General features: G+C 44.9%; 1 protein-coding gene and 1 pseudogene across 1 annotated transcript; one reads left to right on the forward strand and one right to left on the reverse strand.

Moving 5' to 3' along the window:
- Nucleotides 1–3181: 3181 nt before the first annotated feature.
- LOC135524745 (transcription factor HES-1-like) lies at nt 3182–5173 on the reverse strand. The gene is made up of 4 exons (XM_064952533.1): nt 4787–5173; nt 4545–4640; nt 4317–4404; nt 3182–4014 (listed from the first exon to the last, which is right to left on the reverse strand). The coding sequence occupies exons 1-4, from the start codon at nt 4892–4894 to the stop codon at nt 3503–3505; spliced, it is 804 nt and encodes a 267-aa protein (XP_064808605.1). The 5' UTR covers nt 4895–5173; the 3' UTR covers nt 3182–3502.
- Nucleotides 5174–7368: 2195 nt separating this feature from the next.
- Nucleotides 7369–20096, forward strand: LOC135525057 (piggyBac transposable element-derived protein 4-like; annotated as a pseudogene).
- Nucleotides 20097–24450: the final 4354 nt, after the last annotated feature.

Here is a 24450-nt window from a genome sequence, read left to right on the forward strand (position 1 = left end):
AACGTTTTATTGGATTTAGTCCTATTCTTTAAATTAGATTTTTGGTTGATATGGATACTTGAATCCAACATTTTATTTGTTAACTTGAAGATTAAATTTGAAATCAACCAAAGCTTGAAACCCTAGGCCTGTATATGCATTGTTTATTAGTTGAACACTGGGTTGAATTGAAACAATAGCTGTTGATGACCTCGCAAATGCTTTATAGGCCTAAATAGCATCATTTATTAAATATGACTTATAGGGTTACATTTTATTTCTCTGTAAAACCTACGCTTTGGTATGACTTTGACAGCAACAGGGAATCTATTCAGTTATTAAGAGATCTCCCAACAATCATTCTCATGATAGCATATTGGTAGTAGTAGTCAGTGACAAATAACAAAGCTAAACCTGGCCCAGCTTGGTTAAAATCCTGGATGGGAGACCAAAACTGGATAGTGGTGTAGATTAACTCTCTGGTAGAAGGTGCCACCCATGGCTATTGTTTTTTAAAGATCTGACATAGTTTCAAAGGTAGAAATTCAACATAGGTTTGTCTATATCGAAAATTGGTTACCATGACATAATATTGTGGTTGAAATGTTACCCTCAAAACAGTTTACATTGATTACTATAGTCAAATCCAATGTATTTTCCACGTAGATTCCACGTCACAATATCGTGACAAATTACGTTGTCACGTGTGGCTGATATCTGGTCGTAAGCATTGATCAATACTAACCCAATCAGATTGCACTTCCTTGCGGTGTTGCTAGATGGCGCATGTGACTTCCAAAATCCTTGAACACAATCTCCACTGTGAAAAGTGAAATGAGCCATCCCTCTCAAACTTAATTTTTAATCTTCAGAAGAGGCTCATGTCAAATTTTCAAACATTTTGACATATTGTCAACAATATCATAATCTGATGGTGGGAGTAAAATAGTTTTCTTTGATGACCCACAAATGAAAATGTTACATACATTCGAGGTATGAAGACCAGTTAAGGCAGCAAACAGCGAGAGAGTTGTTGATATAATACTTATAACTCAAAGCTACTGATAATATTATTGAAGGGCATCTCATGGCCATATTATATTGCATATGTGATCTGTGAGAAATGTAATTTTATCAAACTGGTATTCCCTTCAGGCCTAAAGGTTATACACTTACATGACCAAAAGGATGTGGACACTTGCTTGTCGAACGTATCATTCCAAAATCAAGGGGATTGATATGGAGTTGGTTGCCCCTTGGCTGTCATAACAGCCTCCACTCTTCTGGGAAGGCTTTCCACTAGATGTTGGAACATTGCTGCAGGGACTTGCTTCCATTCAGCCACAAGAGCATTAGTGAGGTTGGGCACAGTTTAAATGCACATTACATTAACTTTTTATTATAAACTGTGATTGCTTTTTGTAATGTGTGTTTTTCTTATAGCAGTTTATTTGTTTTAATCTTTTTAATCTTCATCTTGTACTTTTTATGTGTTTTAATTTTGTTTGGTTTTAAATTCTTATTAATTGCTGTGTTGTTTTATTGTTGGATCACAGGGCACAACTGTAAAATAGACTGTCTCTTGTTTCCCCTGTTTAAATAAAGGTTAATCATAAAAAATATATATACCTTGCTTTGTGCATGGGGGCATTGTCATGCTGAAACAGGAAAGGGTCTTCCCCAAACTGTTTCCACATAGTTTGAAGCACAGAATTGTCTAGAATGTAATTTTTTGCTGCAGCTTTAACATTTCCCTTCACTGGAACTAAGGGGCCTAGCCCGAAGCATAAAAAAAGCGCCCAAGACTATTTTTCCTCCTCCACCAAACTTTACAGTTGACACTATGCATTGGGGTAGGTAGTGTTCTCCTGGCATCCGCCAAACCCAGATTCATCAGCTGGACTCCCAGATGGTGAAGCGTGATTCATCACTGCAGAGAACATGTTTCCACTGCTCCAGAGTCCAATGGTGGCGAGCTTTACACCACTCCAGCTGGACCTTGGCATTGCGCTTGTGTGGGGCTGCTGGCCATGGAGAATACGCTTCATGAAGCTCCTGACAAAAACTGTTATTGTGCTGACGTTGCTTCCAGTCAGTTTGGAACTCGGTACTGAGTGTTGCAACCGAGTACAGACCATTTCTGAGCTCTACGTGCATCAGCACTCAGCGGCCCCATTCTGTGAGCTTGTGTGGCCTACCACTTCGCAGCTGAGCTGTTACTGATAGACTTCACAATAAAAGCACTTGCATTTGACCGGGTCAGCTCGAACAGGGCAAAAATGTGATGAACTGACATGTTGGAAAGGTGGCATCCTATGATGGTGCAATGTTGAAAGTCACTGAGTTTTTCAGTAAGGCCACTCTACTGCCAGTGTTTGTCTTTGGAGATTGCATGGTTGTGTGCTCGATTTTATACACCGGTCAGCATCAGGTGTGGCTGAAATAGCTGAATCCGCTCATTTGAAGGGGTGTCCACATACATGTGTATATATAGTGTATTTTCTCATAATTTCACATGTTCAGTGAAGTTTCCCACTTCTTTCCTGTCTAGGATCTCGCCATGCACAACTGGACTGATACACCTGGTCAACTCTTGTTCAAAACGTATGAAATTTAGCAGACGTTCTTATCTAGAGCAATGAGGGATACGTTCCTTGCTCAACGGCACATCGACAAATTGCTCACCTAGTTGGCTTGTGGAATTGAACCAGCAATCTTTACTGGCCCAACGCTCTTAACCGCTAGGCTACCTGCCGCTGGTTTCTTTTGGATGTAGCCAGAAGCAACAGCCATTGTGTGATGGCATTAGGCAAAAGCGTGTGTATAAATCCAGCCCCACTTCACAGTCTATTACACGTGTGGGCTAGTTTTGTTGCGTAAAATTCTAAAATTTTACGCAACATAAGCCTAAATTCTGACCCATTCCTGGCGCAACAAGTGCATGTGATATTCCTGTGGTTTGAATGTGCATGAGTTTTGCGCGCGCAAGAATACATCAGTGATTTTCGTCAGGCAGTTACGCAACAGTCAATATCAAATGTGACTTTTACACAAACATACTAGTAGAATAGGATAGCTATTTTCTCTTGGAAATTGTAGATCGATAATATATTATTCTCAAGTGTATCTAAAGTTCAAAACAAATGCAGCCTAAAGTAATTATTTGGTGATTAGGCTTAAAACATAGATAAGCACACAATAATGTTTTTCAATATCTTTACAAATTTATTTTTCTTCCAAAATGAAGAATAACGTAAAGTGCATTCAACATATCTTTGGTATCGCGCAATAAAAAAAGACACCTCGAATATAAAAATGCAGTGAACAGACTTCAACAATACAAAAATCTCATTTCAATATGAACTTCACTCCCATATAGGCTATACAAATATAGTGCATCATCTTTTCATCTTAACACAATTAAAATACAAAAACAGAATCCAAACATAATTTTTGTAACATCAAACATAGAAGAACTAAGTGTCATTATAAAAAGTATTTTCGATAGGTCCTTTTTTTTGTTCTACCAGGGTCGCCACACTGAGTCCGAGTTGCCTGTCGGTGCACCGGGGGACACCGCTGCTGGGACAGGCGTATTGACCTGGTTCGCGTACACGGGGATAACGGGACCGTTGGGCGTAAAAGCTGCATTGGGGATAAGGAAGGCGAATTGTCCATCTGTGGCAGGTACCAGGTGGAAGCCGCCGTATACTTTTGTTGTTTCTGGTGACATGCTCTGAGGAGAGCCACCTTTACAAGGCAGGGGCATCACGTTGCCCTGTGGAGATGAGTTGGGGATGTGTACCATGGACTGGCCGAAGGCGCGGTGGGGAGGCCCGGTAGGGATCTGGTGCTGCGTGGGGTAGTTCATAGCGTTGATCTGCGTCATGCAGCTGGCCAAGTGACCGAGAAGCCGCGTCCTGACCTCGGTGTTAACCCCTTCGCAGGTGGACAGGAACCGGGTGACTTCATTCGTGCACTCGCTGAATCCAGCTCTGTATTTCCCTAGCACGGTGGGATCAGAGTTCAAAGCAGCTGTGTGAGAAAGAGAGAAAATGATAAACCACTGAGAATAACAGCATAATAACGACAATTTAAATTCCAAACATGAGCATAAAACTAAACATATACATTACGAAGCTCACCAATGGTTACGATAAATTAGCTATTTCGTTAGTCCATACAATTAGCTACATTGAGAGAAACTTCTTGGGAGAGAGGATGCGGGACAAGCATGTAAACGGAGTACTTCATTCTAACATGATCTAAACCGCAGACGGAAGTCTGGAAGAAATCATCCCGGGTATTCACCCACCAAAACAGTTCCAGTTACTTACCAGTCATTTGAGCTCTCTGGAGGTTCCGGAGATGTTTCACGGTCATCTCCAGGATGTCCGCCTTTTCAAGTTTCGAGTGTCTGGAACTCTGTAATATGAAGAAGGTACATTGTTAGGATTGAAGATAGAATACTTTCTTATTAAAGTTGATGTTTTTAAATAAAGTAAATCTATAACTGTGATTGCAATAATTCATTTGTTGTGAGAGAAAAAAAATGTAATACTTACATCTTTTTTGAGCGCATCCAGGATAAGTGTTTTCAACTGTCCCAAGCTTTCGTTGATTCTGGCTCTTCTCCTTTTCTCCATGATAGGTTTGGATGACTAAAGAAAATAAATATAATACATTGTTAGAATGGTGGGACTTGCTCAAGGTGAAGGAAATGTTCGTGTTGTGCTATACTAGCCCGTGCGTAATTTTGGAGTGACAGAATATCCGCATTTCTAATATGCTTTGACCGACTACTAACCTTCCTGTGCTCGGAAGCCGTCTTGGGTTTATCAGGTGTCGTGTTCATGCTGGCTGTAGTAGCAGCAACAGGAGAGACTGATGTCTTTTCCATTATATCGGCAGGCATCTTCGGTCTGTCTGAAATATCCCACAAGAGCAACGGCAACTCGATATTACAGTCCACTGTTGGTGGTTATTGACAAGTAGTCGGCACCTATTCACAGTACCCTCTTATGAAATTCCAAATTCCGGAAAAACAAAATCCTTTTTAGGTGGTAGCGCACCTCTGTGCGAGAGACAAGCCTCCCCAAGTCAGTCGCAAGCTGAACGATGTCACGGAATCAAGAAATCACTGTCTGCCAGCGGACGCTGCGTCTGTGGCACTTCTTGTTGGTCTTATTTATATCTAGGACTGCACGCGAACGGCTCGTGTGAAACTTCCAAAACTTTCTTTCCCACAGTAACTTTCTACCAATCAGTGCGAGGGACACGCGGCCGGAGGGGAGGATGGCTCGTGGTCGGCGCCCTTCCATTGGTTGTTTGGAGTTTGAGCGGGCGGCCAATGGCGGGGGCCGGGTTTAAGGCACGACCGGGACTGCCTTCAATCATTCAGTTTACATATTAACACTTGAGCCCCTGACTACCACCCAGAGCAGAGAATGCAGGGTTGACTTGATTCGGCATGTTGCTCCCGCAACTTTAAGGCAGTACGCACAGGAGTCAGGAGGGATAAACTCCACCCAAGATACTAGAGGCTATAGGGTCTCAGCGCAGGCCAACAATAACATGTTCCACATAGCCTACATCTATTGTATTATACTTCCACATACGTGTGGACTACAAACCAGTAAATGCGCAATTACACCGAACATATAGCCCATTCCAACTACGGAGTAAAATAAGAATTGCCTAGATAATTTATGCAATGGTTGACGACACTTATGTAGTGTTCTTAATTACAGTGTAGCCTAATTAGGCTTGATAGGCTATAGTGTAATAACCTATTAATGTTACATTTTATATCATGTAAATTAACTTGGGAAAAATAACCTGGCTTCTCCTATTAGATTGGCTTGTGTTGCTGTAGCCTAAGGCTGAGAACTACACCCTCGATAAAGTTTGCGCTTTGGGAGTTCAAAAATCAACTCAACTCTAACCAGCCAAGATCGGAGGATTAATTATTTAATGAGCGCCCGCCGCTGTACAAATTTGGCATTTTGACATCTGTCGGCATGCGAACGCGGAGCACTTGCCAGGATGTTTTATGAGCATGGTGGTTAAGGTTTGGCGGCCGGGCTAGGGGTGGCGGTGGTGGTTTACATTAGAGAGAAGGTAAATAGCAGCTGCTGTTTTAAAAGCCTGGGAAAAACACGCCTACCGAGAGCTCGATCGGCCTTATCGGAATGCGAGCCAGAGCAGAGATATTTCTGAGTGAGAGCACAAGATTAGAGCGATGCCTTGCCTGCCTTTCTTTTGGTCGGGCAGCAGTTAGTAGGCAACGCATTGAAGGTCATAATTTAATTTCCTTATCCTTATCAGAAAGTCAGACCCGAACTCCAGTTGTAAATGGTTATAATTGCCCCCATACAGATAGTATTAACACATACATTTTAGTAATTCACAAAAACATGTATTATCTTGTTTAAATAGCCTATAGACTCCAGTATACTTGACGTGAATAGCCACTTCATTTCAGAAAGTTTGAGTGCGTAAAGCCAAATAGCATCATGAAGTTTTGTAAATACAAGTTTAAAAGTCCATAATGTCTAATTGTATTAGTTTCTAAACATACTCTTTTACACAATAATTATGTTCTGTGCACAATACAATAATATTAGCATACAAACGTTATTCGGTTAATGACAATACGGAGGGGGCCGGTGTGTGTGTGCTCTGGGTTCTCTGTCACCCCGGGAGGTCGCGCTCGCTCCTCAGCGGGCTGCCTGGTCGTTTGGTGTGCGGCGGTGATCTCCAGCTGCTGTAAAACCCCGCGACACGTGGCGCGCAAGCGACGGGAGAAGGCGCTGCTCTTTGGCTTGCTGCCTGCAGCTGCGGGACTTCGCTTGCTGCTTCGCGCAAGATCATGAATTTAATATGCTCACCAGAGAGCGCTGCCTATAGGAGCACTCGAGCTGTAAACTTTCACTGGCACCTGAATCAAATAATGCATAAAATGTGATACTTTTGAAAATGGAATACATAGGGTATCCAATTCAGGCTATTATGTTTTTTTTGCGTAATTGCGCAAACATTCGTTTTTGGTAAGGTCCCAATAGGTCTAAATATTATTCTGTAAAATCAGTAAGCATAGAAATAATAACATGTATTATAATGTAACATATATTTGCATAATATCCATGAGTTCTTCATGTCCACTTAAGCTACTTCAACACCAATACAGGAGTGTAGCTCAGTAACAGCATTCCATTAGTCTTGGACGCACACCTGAGTCATTTCGCGATATGCAACTCACATAGTTCCTAAACAAATATACTGACGTTAAAGAACACAAAATATAGGTTCTGAAACCCTCTTCGCCTGAATTACTTTCTCACGCTCTTGTTCCAAGAGGTCTCTAGCGCTGAATTGAGTCACGGAGCCATGGGTCTCGCGGTCCCTCCCTTTTCCCGGGAGTTCAGGGCTCTTATCGGCTGCACCTGGCCGCCTCCAGGAGTGTCACCTGCTGCTATGGGTCAACTCCACTTTCACTAAATAGCTCTGCGAAACCGTTTGAGTAACAACCCAAACGGATGCTATTGTAAAAACCTTGTTCTCACACGATCATGGACGGGATGTCTTTAGCTATTAATTATTTGAAACGGCAAACATTGAGTAAAACGAAAATGGCTATATTGATTTGAAATGTGTAATGTATATTTAAAAAACAACGTTATTACTACTTTCTTGACATGTTAGAGTGGGTCACCCAAAAAGCCACACCCTGCTTCCCTCTCTCCCTCTTTACCTGCCCCCCCCCTCTTCTGCCCTCTCCCCACAATCTCTCCCAGTCACCCTCCACTCTGCCCTGTAATTCCCCTTTCTCCCCCCCTCTCTCTTCCCTTTCTCTCGTCCACCGCTCCCTACATCCCATGCCTATTATCTTTATTGAGGCGTTTCGACCTTGGACCTCCATACTGCAATAATGCAATCAGAGGGGCCGATTGTGGGGCTAAAGTGCGTGTGAAAGTGATAGATATTGTGCTTACAAACAATCTGTCACTTTATCACAGACAACTCGTGCTTTAATGCATAAGCCATTGGTGAGAAAAGGTAGAGACTGCCAACAAGCCCTGTTAAAAGTGGTGAGACAGGGGTGAGGTGCCCATGCCAGGGCTGGCTGGATGGAGGAGATGTAGACAGGGGGAGGGGTACTGGGGGTGCTACACATTGGTGGTGAATGGGGATAGTTACTCCCATATTTCTCCATTTTGGTTCTGTGGTTGCCAGTAGCGATGCGTGGATAAAATCACCTGGGAAGCCAAGCCACAAAAATAGAAACCTATTACAACCAAAGTGTTGTGAAAATTGCGTTGTTTGCTCTATAACCTGTTAGTTCATGCGATCATGTTATATAGGCCTAAGGCCGAGACAATAAGAAGACAGAGTGGCAGAATACATTCAACCACACATTTGTTTCATAACAAAACCAGAGTGACCTCTGTCTGGTGAAGCCCACAAAGCATATTGCATATAACAAACAGTTAGATCAAGCAAGTTAATGTTTCCAACATTTTCACACTACTTAATAAACAACTATTGATTTAGAACCATGAAGAGTTAAAGCAAGTCACAAAGAAAACAGGAGCTGCCTCCACTATTCCAGCACCATTTAAACTTTGTTTTAGTTTTTATTTAACCTTTATTTAAACAGGCAAGTCAGTTTAAGAACAAATTCTTATTTACAATGAGGCCTACCCCGGCCAAACCCGGATGACGCTGGCCCAATTATGCACCACCCTATGGGACTCCCAATAACAGCCAGTTGTGATACAGCCTGGATTCGAACCAGGGTGTCTGTAGTGGCACCTCTAATACTGAGATGCAGTGCCTTAGACTTAAACATCTTCAAATCACCTAATCTAATACAGTGACAACTAAAAGATGTCAAAAATAATTTGGTCCAATCAACTTAAGCTAACTATGATGTGGCTGTCCATGGTTCTGATTTGTGTGTGTGCTAGCTAGCCTAACTTGCTTTCATGGGTAACATTAGCTAGTTAACATTAGCCTTCTACATCTAGCTATATATTGAGCTTCCATCCTCTCAGGCCAGGGGCACAATGTGTGAATTTATGGTTGGATCAGAATCGCTGTTATAATCGTTGACCATTACGGAGAACTAAGTAAAACTACAAGTCCAATTTTCTATCTCCATCCATGGCTAATTTAGGAAAGGACCGATTTTAGCTAGCCAGCTTGCCACCGGAGGATAACAACATAACAATATGCAACAATTCAAGTTGTTTCTGTCAATGACAAATGACTCTCGAAGTGATGTGATTGGAGTGAAGCCAAATCCAAACTGGCTTCCTTTGACACTTTTTTTGGTGTACCAGGACCAATCACAGTTGAGCTCAATCCATTTAGCTCAATGCTGATAGGTTATTATTTAAAAATATTAAAACATATCAAGGGAGGCTAAATGCTCGCTGGCTTCCCTTCGATTCAATACTACAGGCGGCAACAATGTCATACTATTTTTGACCAGACAGCATCAGATAGATGGGCTACACATACAGAGACAGAGAGGCGCTGTTTTGCTCGCTCCGATGCTTTCTCCAGTGAGATATATTCAGCCTCTTGTGAATTGAAGGAAAATTACGAAAACACAGAGAGACAAAAGATACATTACCATATGTTTTTTTTTCTTTAATTTTTCTTGGTACATTTTTGGGGGAAGCCTATCTTCCCTTGGCATCCACGAATACACGTCACTGGTGGTTGTCAAGGCGCTGTGAGGTCGCCTAGGCAGAGAGCTCCTGTAGGCAACATTTGTAAATATTATATCGCTTTAACTGTTTTAAAATAACTTTATTTGTTTTTTTTCATTTAACTTTATTTTGTCTTATCCAGAGCGACTTACAAATTGGTGAATTCACCTTCTGACATCAGTGGAACAGCCACTTTACAATAGTGCATCTAAATCATTTAAGGGGGGGTGAGAAAGAGGTGGGGTTTCAGGTGTCTCCGGAAGGTGGTGATTGACTCCGCTGTCCTGTCGTAAGTTTGTTCCACCATGGAGATGCGAAGTTTTGACTGGGTGCGGGTACTGTGCTTCCTCAGGAGGCCAGAGGTGGATGAACGCAGTGCCCTTGTTTGGGTGTAGGGCCTGATCAGAGCCTGGAGGTACTTGAATGCATCTTGTAGCGGAACAACTGGAAGCCAGTGGAGAGAGCGGAGCTTTTAAGGTTGAACACCAGACGGGCTGCTGCGTTCTGGAGCCTGGTTTAATGGCACAGGCAGGAGCCCAGCCAACAGCGAGTTGCAGTAATCCAGACGGGAGATGACAAGTGCCTGGATTAGGATCTGCGCCGCTTCATGTGTGAGGTGTATCCGGATGTTTTAGAGCATGAACCTACAGGAAGGCCACCGCCTTGATGTTAGTTACAGGGTGTTGTCCAGGATCACGCCAAGGTTCTTAGCGCTCTGGGAGGAGGACACAATGGAGTTGTTGATACGAAATCATCACAGTCCTTCATAGGAAGAAGCTCCGTCTTGCCGAGGTTCAGCTTGAGGTGGTGATCCGTCATCCACACTGATATGTCTGCCAGACATGCAGAGATGCGATTCGCCACCTGGTCATCAGAAGGGGGAAAGGAGAAGATTAATTGTGTGTCGTCTGCATAGCAATGATAGGAGAGACTGACAGAGCCAAGTGACTTGGTGTATAGCGAGAATAGGAGAGGGCCTAGAACAGAGCCCTGGGGGACACCAGTGGTGAGAGCGCGTGGCGAGGAGACAGATTCTCGCCACGCCACCTGGTAGGAGCGACCATCAGGTAGGACGCAATCCAAGCGTGGGCCGCACGGAGATGCCCAACTCGGAGAGGGTGGAGAGGAGGATCTGATGGTTCACAGTATCGAAGGCAGCCGATAGGTCTAGAAGGATGAGAGCAGAGGAGAGAGAGTTAGCTTTAGCAGTGCGGAACGCCTCCGTGATACAGAGAAGAGCAGTCCAGTTGAATGACTAGTCTTGAAACCTGACTGATTTGGAAGAGGTCATTCTGAGAGAGATAGCGGGAGAGCTGGCCAAACGGCACGTTCAAGATTTTTGGAGAAAAAGAAAGAAGGGATACTGGTCTGTAGTTGTTGACATCGGAGGGATCGAGTGTAGGTTTTTTCAGAAGGGGTGCAACTCTCACTCTCTTGAAGACGGAAGGGACGTAGCCAGCGGTCAGGGATGAGTTGATGGCGAGGTGAGGTAAGGGAGAAGGTCTCCGGAAATGGTCTGGAGAAGAGAGGAGGGGATAGGGTCAAGCGGGCAGGTTGTTGGGCGGCCAAACGTCACAAGAAGCGAATTTCATCTGGAGAGAGAGGGGAGAAAGAGGTCAGAGCACAGGGTAGGGCAGTGTGAGCAGAACCAGCGGTGTCGTTTGACTTAGCAAACGAGGATCGGACAAACCTTCTTTTCAAAATGGTTGACGAAGTCATCTGCAGAGAGGGGGAGGGGGGAGGGGGAGGAGGATTCAGGAGGGAGGAGAAGGTGGCAAAGAGCTTCCTAGGGTTAGAGGCAGATGCTTGGAATTTAGAGTGGTAGAAAGTGGCTTTAGCAGCAGAGACAGAGGAGGAAAATGTAGAGAGGAGGGAGTGAAAGGATGCCAGGTCCGCAGGGAGGCGAGTTTTCCTCCATTTCCGCTCGGCTGCCCCACTGTTCTGTGAGCTCGCAGTGAGTCTCGAGCCACGGAGCGGGAGGGGAGGACCGAGCCGGCCTGGAGGATAGGGGACATAGAGAGTCAAAGGATGCAGAAAGGGAAGAGAGGAGGGTTGAGGAGGCAGAATCAGGAGATAGGTTGGAGAAGGTATGAGCAGAGGGAAGAGATGATAGGATGGAAGAGGAGAGAGTAGCGGGGAAGAGAGAGCGAAGGTTGGGACGCGATACCATCCGAGTAGGGGCAGTGTGGGAAGTGTTGGATGAGAGCGAGAGGGAAAAGGATACAAGGTAGTGGTCGGAGACTTGGAGGGAGTTGCAATGAGGTTACATTTACATTACATTTAAGTTATTTAGCAGACGCTCTTATCCAGAGCGACTTACAAATTGGTGAATTCCACAGGTTAGTGGAAGAACAGCATCTAGTAAAGATGAGGTCGAGCGTATTGCCTGCCTTGTGAGTAGGGGGGAAGGTGAGAGGGTGAGGTCAAAAGAGGAGAGGAGTGGAAAGAAGGAGGCAGAGAGGAATGAGTCAAAGGTAGACGTGGGGAGGTTAAAGTGCCCAGGACTGTGAGAGGTGAGCCGTCCTCAGGAAAGGAGCTTATCAAGGCATCAAGCTCATTGATGAACTCACTCGGGGGAACCTGGAGGGCGATAAATGATAAGGATGTTAAGCTTGAAAGGGCTGGTAACTGTGACAGCATGGAATTCAAAGGAGGTGATAGACAGATGGGTAAGGGGAGAAAGAGAGAATGACCACTTGGGAGAGATGAGGATCCCGGTGCCACCAAACACGTGGGCGGACGAAGAAAGCAGTAGGAGTAGCAGTGTTATCTGTGGTGATCCATGTTTCCGTCAGTGCCAAGAAGTCGAGGACTGGAGGGAGGCATAGGCTGAGATGAACTCAGATCGGCAGTTCCAGAGGCTACCGGAGACCTGCATCTCCACGTGGGTCGTGCGCGCTGGGACCACCAGATTAGGTGGCCGCGGCCACGCGGTGTGGAGCGTTTGTATGGTTTTGCAGAGAGGAGAGAACAGGGATAGATAGACACATAGTTGACAGGCTACAGAAGAACGCTAATGCAAAGGAGATTGGAATGACAAGTGGACTACACGTCTCGAATGTTCAGAAAGTTAAGCTTACGTAGCAAGAATCTTATTGACTAAAATGATTGAAATGATACAGTACTGCTGGAGTAGGCTAGCTGGCAGTGGCTGCGTTGTTGACTTTGTAGGCTAGCTGGCAGTGGCTGCGTTGTTGACACTACACTAATCAAGTCGTTCCGTCGAGTGTAATAGTTTCTACAGTGCTTTATTCGGGGCAGCTGGCTAGCTAGCAGTGTGGATTACGTAACGTTACGTTAAAAGAACGACAATAGCTGGCTAGCTAACCTAGAAAATCGCTCTAGACTACACAATTGTCTTAGATACAAAGAACAGCTAGCTAGCTACGATCAAACAAATCAAACCGTTGTACTGTAATGAAGTGAAATGAAAATGTGATACTACCTGTGGAGCGAAGCGGAATGTTGACCGGGTTGTTGAAGTTCAATTCGGTAGACGTTGGCTAGCTGTTGGCTAGCTAGCTAGCAGTATCTCCTACGTTAAGGACGACAAATAGCTGGCTAGCTAACCTCGGTAAATTAAGATAATCACTCTAAGTCTGCACACTCTAAACTACACAATTATCTTGGATACGAAGACAGCAAAGACAACTATGTAGCTAGCTAACACTACACTAATCGAGTCGTTCAGCTGAGTGTAATAGTTTCAACAGTGCTAGTGGACGTTAGCTAGCTGCTGGGCAGATAGCAGTGTAGACTACGTTAGGACGACGAAATACGATAATTACGCAATTATCTTTGATACAAAGACGGCTATGTAGCTAGCTAAGAAGAAATTGCTAAGATTAGACAAATCAAACCGTTGTACTATAATGAAATGTAATGAAAATGTAATGAAAAGTTATACTACCTGCGGACCGAAGTGTAGATGCGACCGCTCGCTCCAACCCGGAACCGGGAACCCTTATAACTTGAGGGTCGATGTAAAAAATGAGCTGGTAACACATGGAGATGCAGGACTGGTGATGGCAGGACTGTTTATGTGGCTATTTGAATGATGAAACAACACAGCATAAGCTTTTAATTCCACCTGCCCCAGAGCCTGAAAGACAGAGGTAAACTACTTTTAAGTACAACATAAGACGTTTTTTGGTGTATCTGTACTTTACTTTACTATTTAAATTTTTGACAACTTTTACTATAACTTCACTACATTCATAAAGAAAATATTTTACTTTTTACTCCATACATTTTCCCTGACAAGTAAAAGAACTTGTTACATTTTGAATGCTTAGCAGGACTGTAATGGCATTCTTCCTCCTCTTCTGAGGAGGAGTAGCGAGAAGGATCGGAGGACCAATGTGCAGCGTGGTAAGTGTCCATAATGTTTAATTAAAGACATAAACTGAACACTACAAAACAATAAACGTGAAACGAACGAAACCGAAACAGTACCGTGTGGCAACAAACACTCACACGGAAACAAACACCCACAAACCAACAGTGAAACCCAGGCTACCTAAGCATGATTCTCAATCAGAGAAAACTAATGACACCTGCCTCTGATTGAGAACCATACTAGGCCGAAACAGAAACCAAACATAGAAAAACAAACATAGACTGCCCACCCCAACTCACGACCTGACCATACTAAATAAAGACATAACAAAGGAAATAAAGGTCAGAACGTGACAAGGACAGTAAAGTTGGTTAAATTCACACAATTATCAAGAGAACACGTGGTCATCCCTATTGCCTCTGATCTGGCGGACTCACTAAACACAAATGCATCTTTTGTAAATAATGAGAGTTGGAGTGTTTCCCTGGCTATCCGTACATTTTAAAAACAAGAAAATAGAAAATGCTGTCTGCTTTGCTTAATATAAGAAACTTAAAATGATTTATACTTTTACTTTTGATAATTAACCCTTGTGTTGTCTTAAGGGTAAAACATGACCCACCACTATGTTAAACAGCAGAGAAAACCCCTAAATTATATTTATTCAACTTGAAATTTGATGACTTTTCCTAGGGCGACCCCAACATTTGAAAAAGTGAAACATCGCCTTTGTTCATATTTTCATGAAAGCTGTAAACCACCAGGGCACAAAGATTGTCTTAGGGTCATTTTTGACCCGGCAGTTGTAAAATAATTTTACACACACACACACACACACACACACACACACACACACACACACACACACACACACACACACACACACACACACACACACACACACACACACACACACACACACACACACACACACACACACACACACACACACACACACACACACACACAAAATGAGAAAATGTGTGCTACTGATGGAACTCAGACAAAACGGCAGCATCTCCCCTCCACGACCCCACACATGACTCAAGTTCACAGACGAAATAAAAACTATTTCAGTCAAAATAAACATTTCTTGAAAGCATTGCTTACTAATGAGGAATGCAGTCAAAGGCTATAAATGTGGTGCCGATGACAGTCCCCGCATTTCTCTATCTGCTGAAGCCATGAGTGCACATTTCAGTGCCCAACAGGTCGTATATATGATTTTTTCAGATGTTCAGGAGGAACAAAGGAACAATGATTTAGAAGAGGAGGAGGTATCTGAAGAAGAAGATGGGGAAGAATACAACCCAGAGAACGATGCATCATCTTCAGATGAAGAAGAAATCCCCAAGCTGAAAGAGAGACATTTGTCAAAGAACAGCAAAATAACTTGGTCCTTGTCACCATATGACAACCAGGGAAGGATGGCAGCACAAAATGTCATAAGGATGAACCCCAGGGCCCACAAGACATGCAGTCAACATGTCAAGGATGTCCCCAGGGCCGACAAGACATGCAGTCAACATGTCATTAGGATGAACCCCAGGGCCCACAAGACATGCAGTCAACATGTCATAAGGATGAACCCCAGGGCCCACAAGACATGCAGTCAACATGTCATAAGGATGAACCCCAGGGCCCACAAGACATGCAGTCAACATGTCATTAGGATGTCCCCAGGGCCGACAAGACATGCAGTCAACATGTCATTAGGATGAAAGGGCCCACAAGACATGCAGTCAACATGTCCAGGGCCCACAAGACATGCAGTCAACATGTCATAAGGATGAACCCCAGGGCCCACAAGACATGCAGTCAACATGTCATAAGGATGCAGGGCCCACAAGACATGCAGTCAACATGTCATAAGGATGAACCCCAGGGCCCACAAGACATGCCAGGGCCCACAAGACATGCAGTCAACATGTCATAAGGATGAACCCCAGGGCCCACAAGACATGCAGTCAACATGTCATAAGGATGAACCCCAGGGCCCACAAGACATGCAGTCAACATGTCATTAGATGAACCCCAGGGCCCACAAGACATGCAGTCAACATGTCATAAGGATGTCCCCAGGGCCCACAATACATGCAGTCAACATGTCATAAGGATGGGCCCACAAGACATGCAGTCAACATGTCATAAGGATGAACCCCAGGGCCCACAAGACATGCAGTCAACATGTCATAAGGATGAACCCCAGGGCCCACAAGACATGCAGTCAACATGTCATAAGGATGAACCCCAGGGCCCACAAGACATGCAGTCAACATGTCATAAGGATGAACCCCAGGGCCCACAAGACATGCAGTCAACATGTCATAAGGATGAACCCCAGGGCCCACAAGACATGCAGTCAACATGTCATAAGGATGAACCCCAGGGCCCACAAGACATGCAGTCAACATGTCATAAGGATGAACCCCAGGGCCCACAAGACATGCAGTCAACATGTCATAAGGATGACCCCAGGGCCCACAAGACATGCAGTCAACATGTCATAAGGATGACCCCAGGGCCCACAAGACATGCAGTTGCCCAGGACATCTCCTCAACATTCTACATGTTCATCAGAACAGTCATCGAAAAAAGTCGTCCTAGAGATGACAAATTTGGAGGGTTTCCGTAAATATGGAGACAACTGGAAAAGAATGGATGAGATTGACCTGCGTGCCTACATATGGCTGACAATCTTAGCGTGTGTGTATAGGTCCCAAGGCGAGGCTACATGTAGTCTCTGGGATGCAGAGAGTGAAAGGGTGATTTTCCGTGCCATGATGCCACTGAAAGCCTTTCACACTTTCTCAAGAAGGCTATGATTTGATAACCTTGAGTCAAGACCTGCAAGATGTGTGAGAGACAAACTGGCGGCTATAAGAGAGGTCTGGGAGAAGTGGGTGGAGCCATAAGAGAGGTCTGGGAGAAGTGGGTGGAGCTTCTGCCATACCTCTACAACCCTGGGCCTGAAGTAACAGTGGATGAGCAACTTGTTCCATTCAGAGGTAAGTTTTTATTTTCATATCTGTAATGTAAGTGATTTTCACTGTTAAATTTATTATGTATTGCTGTAATGTCATTGATTTATGTGATGTTTTCTGTGACACTGACACTAATTACTGATAGTAATCTCTTTTGCCAAAAGGTTGCTGTCCTTTCCGGCAGTATTTGCCCAGCAAGCTTGCAAAGTATGGCATCAAGATATGGGTGGCCTGTGACGCACAATCCAGCTATGCTTGGAAGATGCAAGTCTACACAGGGAAGCCGACCAGTGGAGGCCCAGAGAAGAACCAGGGGATGTGGGTTGTGATTGATGTGACAGATGGACTGAGGGGGCACAATGTCACGTGTGACAATTTCTCCACCTCTTATGAACTCAGCCAGCAGCTCCTGAAGAGGAAGATCACCATGGTTGGCGCAGTTTGAAAGAAAAAGCCTGAGCTTCCCTCTACACTCCTAGCAACAAGGGGGAGAGAGACCTTCTCATCAAAGTTTGCCTTCACCCCCACCACCACTCTAGTTTCTTACCTCCCAATGAGGAACAAGAATGTGGTCCTCCTGAGCACACTGCACAAAATGGCTGAGATCAGTGATCGTGAGGACAGGAAGCCAGTCATCATCCTGGACTACAACCACAACAAAGGAGGCATGGACAACCTGAACAAGGGGATTGGAACTTACAGCTGCAGGAGCATGACTGCCCGCTGGCCCCTGGTCATCTTCCATAACATCATTGATGTGTCCTCATACAATGCCTTCATGATATGGAACAAGATCAACCCTACCTGGATGCCTGATAAGCTGAACAAGAGGAGGGTGTTCCTGGAGCATCTGTGAAAGGCACTTGTAACACCACACATTCAAAGACGGGAGCATCTCCCCTGCTCAGCAGCCTCTGCAGCGCTTGTGAAAGCTGTTCAGGGGGCTGAATCTTGTCCTGATCCACCTGAGGCTGCAGCTGGGGCAAGAGGAGGAGATGCCAATTCTGCCCCCCAAAGAAGGACTGTAAAACAAATACTATGTGCCGCACATGTGAGAAATACATCCATAAGTCCATGCACACACACTTGCATACTGTCCTATATGTGCTTAGATTTGATTGATTCATTTATGTTCTTCACATTTTTATTTTGTATCTATTATCTTATTTTATTCTTATTTATTATTGCTGTTTATACACCGTTCGGGTTGGGGGCAATGGTTAAGAAAATGGGAGAAGACTGGTATTTTGGGGTTGAATTCCTCATCGTACAGTATATAAGAATATATCACTATGTTGCCAAGAATGTGCAAGACTGATGTTGTTTCACTTCAATAAAATGCATTCAAAACTACTTTCTGCACATTTTTGCTACTTTCTTAGGCTCTACAAGTTCTATCACTAGTAAAAAAAAGTTAATGTGTACACCTATGAAGTACCTATAGCAATAATAATCATAATAATAAACCTATACTTTAGTAAAGAAAACAATTATGACGGGTGTGTTGTACTAAAAACGAGCGGTGTCCACTGATTAAATGCAGTCTTTCTGCGTTGTGTAGAGGGAAAACCCAGATATTCACAAAGTTTGTGATGAATAACAGGTTGTTTCTTCATGCTAACTAGATTTGGGGTTTAAAATTCAATTAAGCTGCTTTATTTTAGGGGTTTAGTGAAGGCGAGTCATTTTTGTCCCTTAGGACAAGGGGAGTATACAGAATGTTAAGACTACAAAAGACTTAAGTATATTTTAACAATTACATTTACATTTCATACTTAAGTATATTTAAAACCAAATAGTTTTAGACTTTTACTCAAGTATTTTACTGGGTGTGTAATGACTTTCCTCTGTTGAAGGAGGAGCGGACCAAAATGCAGCGTGGTGGTTACTCATATTTATTAATGGAAAATGACTAGACATGAAAATACTGAAATGTACGAAAACAACAGACGGAAACGTGAAAAAACTATACAGCCTATCTGGTGAATATAAACACAGAGACAGGAACAATCACCCACGAAACACTCAAAGAATATGGCTGGTTAAATATGGTTCCCAATCAGAGACAACGATAATCACCTGACTCTGATTGAGAACCGCCTCAGGCAGCCATAGACTACGCTAGACATCCCACAAAACCCCAAGACAAAAACACACCACAATAACCCATGTCACACCCTGGCCTGACCGAATAAATGAAGAATAAACATAATGTATTTCGATCAGGGCGTGTGACAGGGTGACTTTCACTTTTACTTGAGTAACTTTCTATTAAGGTATCTATACTTCTACTCAAGTATGACAATTGGGTACTTTCTCCACCACTACTGAAAGCATAGCCACAGGAGGTAGGGGTGTGAGGGTATTTAGGCACCCCCTGATAAATCAAAATTAAAAAGTAATAATATTTTTACATTTTTTTATAGATTTTTTCTTAAATAAATGAGTAAATTAGGAATGACTATTACTCTATTATTAGTATACTATTGTATTATTACTGTATTAGTAAAAAAAGTGCCATATTAAATATATCCATTATTATTATACAGCATCATAATATAAAGCTCTGAGAAGTTGAGAAAAGTGCGGTGTGTGTTATCATTGGCAGTGCAGTAGGACCTGTACTTCCTTGGCTGCTGGGAGCAAGGGAGACAAGGCTCGGAGAAAGAGAGAGAGGGGGGGATCAAAGCAGGGTCTGAAAGAATGGAGGGAGCATAGAAACAGCCAAGGAGGAGAGGAGAGAGAGGAGAAGAGAAGGGGAGGAAAGCTCTGAGGAACACACACATACGAACAGCGAAGAGCGGAGGGCCTGAAGGGCCATGGAGCAGGGAAAACGTTAAGCAGAGATTCACACTCAGCGTGTCGTATGGCTGGCTAAGAGAAAGAAGAGGTTTAGTTGAAAGCCCTGTGCGCATGCAGGACTGTGTGAACTAGACCCTCTCCTGCAGGACTGTGTAGACTGGATCCCTCTCCTGCAGGACTGTGTAGACTGGACCCTCTCCTGCAGAACTGTGTAGACTGGATCCTCTCCTGCAGTTCTGTGTAGATCTGGACCCCTCCTGCAGGACTGTGTAGACTGGACCCTCTCCTGCAGAACTGTGTAGACTAGACCCTCTCCTGCAGGCGTAGACTGGACCCTCTCATGCAGGACTGTGTAGATTAGACCCTCTCCTGCAGGACTGTCTAGACTGGACCCTCTCCTGCAGGACTGTGTAGACTGGACCCTCTCCTGCAGGACTGTGTAGACTGGACCCTCTCCTGCAGGACTGTGTAGACTGGACCCTCTCCTGCAGGACTGTGTAGACTGGACCCTCTCCTGCAGGACTGTGTAGACTGGACCCTCTCCTGCACAAATGTGTAGACTGGACCCTCTCCTGCAACTGTCTAGACTGGACCCTCTCCTGCAGACTGTCTTGACTAGACCCTCTCCTGCAGAACTGTGTAGACTGGACCCTCTCCTGCAGGACTCTGTAGACTAGACTCCCTCCTGCAGAACTGTGTAGACTGGACCCTCTCCTGCAGGACTGTGTAGACTAGACTCCCTCCTGCAGGACTGTGTAGACTGGACCCTCTCCTGCAGGACTGTGTAGACTGGACCCTCTCCTGCAGAACTGTGTAGACTAGACCCTCTCCTGCGTAGACTGGACCCTCTCATGCAGGACTGTGTAGATTAGACCCTGTCCTGCTGGACTGGACCCTCTCCCGCAGGGACTGTGTAGACTAGACTAGTCTGTCTGCTCTCTCTCTCTCTGATGCTGGGGGAGCTCACTCTCCGATGACGGAAGCCAGGATAGGGTCCAGGAGAGGGGTAGGGTTAAATGAGGAGGACACAGTTGTACAACTGACTAGGTATCCTCTTTCTTCCTTCAGGGGTCTCTAACCCCCCCCCTTACCACCCCCTCTCCCTTCCTCTCTCCCTCTCTCCATCCTTCCCTCCTTCCCCCATTCACTAATGCCTCTCTGAGCAGGGGCCTGTATTTGCATGTGAGGGGGAGGCTGCAGAGAATAGAGGTCAAAGTGAGTAAAACAGTGTGTGTGTGTGTGTGTGTGTGTGTGTGTGTGTGTGTGTGTGTGTGTGTGTGTGTGTGTGTGTGTGTGTGTGTGTGTGTGTGTGTGTGTGTGTGTGATGTTTGGGAGTGTGCGTGCGTGCGTGCGTGTGTGTGTGTGTGTGTGTTGATGTTTGGGAGAGGCTCTGGTGAGTTGGGCCAGTTGTGGGTTTGCTCCGCTCTGTTCGCCTGCCGGTCTGCCTATAGGGCCTGGGGCGTGGGAATACTAAGCAACACTGGTATGGAACCAAATGCAAATGTGGAGTAATCAGGATGACTGTTATCTGTCCTGATACAAGTCATCTATTACAGTATATCATCAGCAGCGTCAGATGTTGAAATGGACGTCGGGTTAGATACGCAGTATAAAAAGAAAGACAAAAAGATGCACACTCCACATATGCTCCCAACAATTTGCTGGGTCAACCCATGTTTCAGCACACAGTGCTTTCCTTAGATATACAGTACCATAAATCCATTGAGCTGGACTCAGGGATTGAACCACGATGTCCGGTAGATAATTGTACATGTGCATAGAGCTGGGACTGATACCCATCCAACCAGCGCTGCAGCATTTCTGTACCGGTATTATTCAATTGGTATCTGTTTCGCTTTAGGGGATCAAGTTGGTCCTTTACTACCAATGGTCTCCTTAAAGATGGATCAAAATTAACAAATTCAGCATAGGAATATCAAGACTGGTTCTTCCCCATGTGTCCCAAATGACACACTATTCCCTATGGGACTTTGGTCAAAAGTAGTGCACTAGATAGGGAATAGGGTACCATTTTGGAATTGAGACATGGCCCAAGCTTCTCTTTCATTATTCTAGTGCTCTACGACAGTATACCCATTATATCATCTGCAGCTCGATACCTTGACAAACTTCACGTGAGAAACTATTTACCGGAGTGTCACAGCAGACGTGTGGCTTGTTTATGGTGAGAGGAGCAATCTAGCTGGCGCATTTGAATCACAGGTGCATAAACTCTGTAAGTTTGCTCCTAGATAGGCCCCCTTTGTTGACGGTAGATAAGACGAGGGCCTTTGAAGAGCACGGGCGGCTCATTCAGCTGACAGGGATAATGCCGTGGCAATCATTATCCCTAATAGAGGTTGGGTGTAGTGTAAACACACACACACACACTATAGAGTATTGATGAGGATCTGCCCAATCTATCTCATTCAGCTGACAGGGATAATGCCGTGGCAACCATGCCCAATCTATCTCATTCAGCTGACAGGGATAATGCCGTGGCAATCATTATCCCTAATAGAGGTTGGGTGTAGTGTAAACACACACACACACACTATAGAGTATTGATGAGGATCTGCCCAATCTATCTCATTCAGCTGACAGGCATAATGCCGTGGCAACCATTATCCCTAATAGAGGTTGGGTGTAGTGTAAACACACACACTATAGAGTATTGATGAGGATCTGCCCAATCTATCTCATTCAGCTGACAGGCATAATGCTGTGGCAACCATTATCCCTAATAGAGGTTGGGTGTAGTGTAAACAAACACACACTATAGAGTATTGATGAGGATCTGCCCAATCTATCTCATACAGCCCCATTCAGCCCATGTGGTCGGTCCCCTCATATCAGCAACATCAGCACCATTATAGCCCAGATAAAACTTGTTGAGGATTTGCATAAAGGCTAAATAATATGTGGATGGTGTTTTGTGTGTGTGGGGGGAGGGGGGCATCTGTCATGGGGGAGGTGGTGGAGGGGTAGAGACTCATGAGGAGCAGGTGAAATGTTTTGACTGTTGTGTTTTAGTAATTTTTCTTGGTAAAGTCTCACGTTGTATTTCATTTCTGGATACTGACAATGATCTCTCTTGGGACGGGGGTAAGTGTGTAGGGGTAAGTTTGTGGAGGAGGGCAAGAACGGCCTGTTTTTCCTCATGGAAGATATTCTCTGATCGCTACTTTTGAATGTGTTCTCCTATTATAAGCAGCTATAAAGTAGTTGTACTAGTGCATCCTTATTAAAATCAAAGTCAGTTCAGAGGTCCAGCGATGCCCTATCAGCCTATCAGCCTATCAGCCTATCAGCCCTATCAGCCCTATCAGCCCTATCAGCCTATCAGCCTATCAGCCTATCAGCCCTATCAACCTATCAGCCTATCAGCCTATCAGCCCTATCAGCCCTATCAACCTATCAGCCTATCAGCCCTATCAGCCCTATCAACCTATCAGCCTATCAGCCCTATCAGCCCTATCAACCTATCAGCCCTATCAGCCTATCAGCCCTATCAGCCTATCAGCCCTATCAGCCCTATCAGCCCTATCAGCCTATCAGCCCTATCAGCCCATCAGCCCTATCAGCCTATCAGCCTATCAGCCCTATCAGCCCTATCAGCCCTATCAGCCTATCAGCCTATCAGCCCTATCAGCCTATCAGCCTATCAGCCCTATCAGCCTATCAGCCTATCAGCCTATCAGCCTATCATCAGCCCTATCAGCCTATCAGCCCTATCAGCCTATCAGCCTATCAGCCTATCAGCCCTATCAGCCCTATCAGCCCTATCAGCCCTATCAGCCCTATCAGCCTATCCCTATCAGCCCTATCAGCCTATCAGCCTATCAGCCTATCAGCCTATCAGCCCTATCAGCCCTATCAGCCCTATCAGCCTATCAGCCTATCAGCCTATATCAGCCCTATCAGCCCTATCAGCCTATCAGCCTATCAGCCTATCAGCCTATCAGCCCTATCAGCCTATCAGCCTATCAGCCTATCAGCCTATCAGCCCTATCAGCCCTATCAGCCCTATCAGCCCTATCAGCCTATCAGCCTATCAGCCCTATCAACCTATCAGCCTATCAGCCTATCAGCCTATCAGCCTATCAGCCCTATCAACCTATCAGCCTATCAGCCCTATCAGCCTATCAGCCCTATCAGCCTATCAGCCTATCAGCCTATCAGCCTATCAGCCTATCAGCCTATCAGCCCTATCAAGCCCTATCAACCTATCAGCCTATCAGCCTATCAGCCCTATCAGCCCTATCAGCCCTATCAGCCCTATCAGCCCTATCAGCCCTATCAGCCCTATCAGCCTATCAGCCCTATATCAGCCCTATCAGCCTATCAGCCCTATCAGCCTATCAGCCTATCAGCCTATCAGCCCTATCAGCCCTATCAGCCTATCAGCCTATCAGCCTATCAGCCTATCAGCCTATCAGCCCTATCAGCCTATCAGCCCTATCAGCCTATCAGCCTATCAGCCTATCAGCCTATCAGCCTATCAGCCTATCATCAGCCTATCAGCCTATCAGCCTATCAGCCTATCAGCCTATCAGCCTATCAGCCTATCAGCCTATCAGCCTATCAGCCCTATCAGCCCTATCAGCCCTATCAGCCCTATCAGCCT

This window comes from Oncorhynchus masou, chromosome 31 (assembly GCF_036934945.1).
Source record: "Oncorhynchus masou masou isolate Uvic2021 chromosome 31, UVic_Omas_1.1, whole genome shotgun sequence".
Taxonomy (NCBI): domain Eukaryota; kingdom Metazoa; phylum Chordata; class Actinopteri; order Salmoniformes; family Salmonidae; genus Oncorhynchus; species Oncorhynchus masou.